At 30.3% G+C, this 762-nt stretch overlaps 1 protein-coding gene across 1 annotated transcript in view; it reads left to right on the top strand.

Moving 5' to 3' along the window:
* Positions 1–762, top strand: part of PIK3CB (phosphatidylinositol-4,5-bisphosphate 3-kinase catalytic subunit beta) — a 111,218-nt gene that overhangs the window by 74,131 nt on the left and 36,325 nt on the right. Inside the window, exon 14 of the mRNA XM_007464363.1 lies at positions 746–761. Within this exon, the coding sequence (XP_007464425.1) occupies positions 746–761 (16 nt within the window). The remainder of the gene's footprint in view (positions 1–745; position 762) is intronic.

The following is a 762-nucleotide window of genomic DNA, read 5'->3' as shown; positions in this document are numbered from 1 at the left end:
GGGAAAGAGAACTAAAGTTCTTTTGTTTCCTAGGAAGGTTGTCAGTTCCTCATTTCTCACTCTATACTTGGACATTTGTGATTTTTTTCCATCTGGACTTCAGAGTACTGAAGTTAATCATTAACAGAAAAAAATAACTTTTCTCCTTTTTGGCTAAGCTTCTTAAGGAAAATAAGCTGTATAGTATTTTGATGTTAATTTTAGGGGTTATATTTCTGAATCTTGATTTCTTTATTATCCATAGTTTTTCCTTTCTTGTTTTTAACTTGTTTTCTTTTCTCATCCATTTCAATCTTCTTATTTTTAAATCCTTCAAGGAATAACAAAATAAGGTATTCCTTCCTTTTTCAAATGTGTACACCATTCTTTAAGTGAAAAAAAAATCACATAGAAGCTAATTGAGGGATTAGTCGATTGTGTGATCTGAGTCAGATCTGTGTTTCATCTGAGTTGTCTGTAAATTGGTAATATTACCGTTTCACTCCAAAAAAACAAATAAGATGTGATAACTTTGGATTTCTTGGAGTAAACAATTAACTACTGATAAAATCACGTATCTTTTTGAACTGTAGTGTTTAAAGAATTAAAAGTTGAGCATCCCATCTGTGATTGTGTACAAGATGATGTGTTCTCCCTTTCTTTGATTAGCATAATAAGTTAATTTTGTAATAGAATAAAGAAGTCAGTATTTTTATTTGGTGACCTGAAGTGTTTGATAAATCTTCATAATATTAACTTTCTGCAGGTCAGAAGTGCACATTC

This window comes from Lipotes vexillifer, unplaced genomic scaffold, assembly GCF_000442215.2.
Source record: "Lipotes vexillifer unplaced genomic scaffold, Lipotes_vexillifer_v1.1 scaffold957, whole genome shotgun sequence".
NCBI classification, from domain to species: Eukaryota; Metazoa; Chordata; class Mammalia; order Artiodactyla; family Lipotidae; genus Lipotes; species Lipotes vexillifer.
Note: the sequence above shows the minus strand (reverse complement) of the source record. Positions and strands in the feature narration are given on the sequence as shown.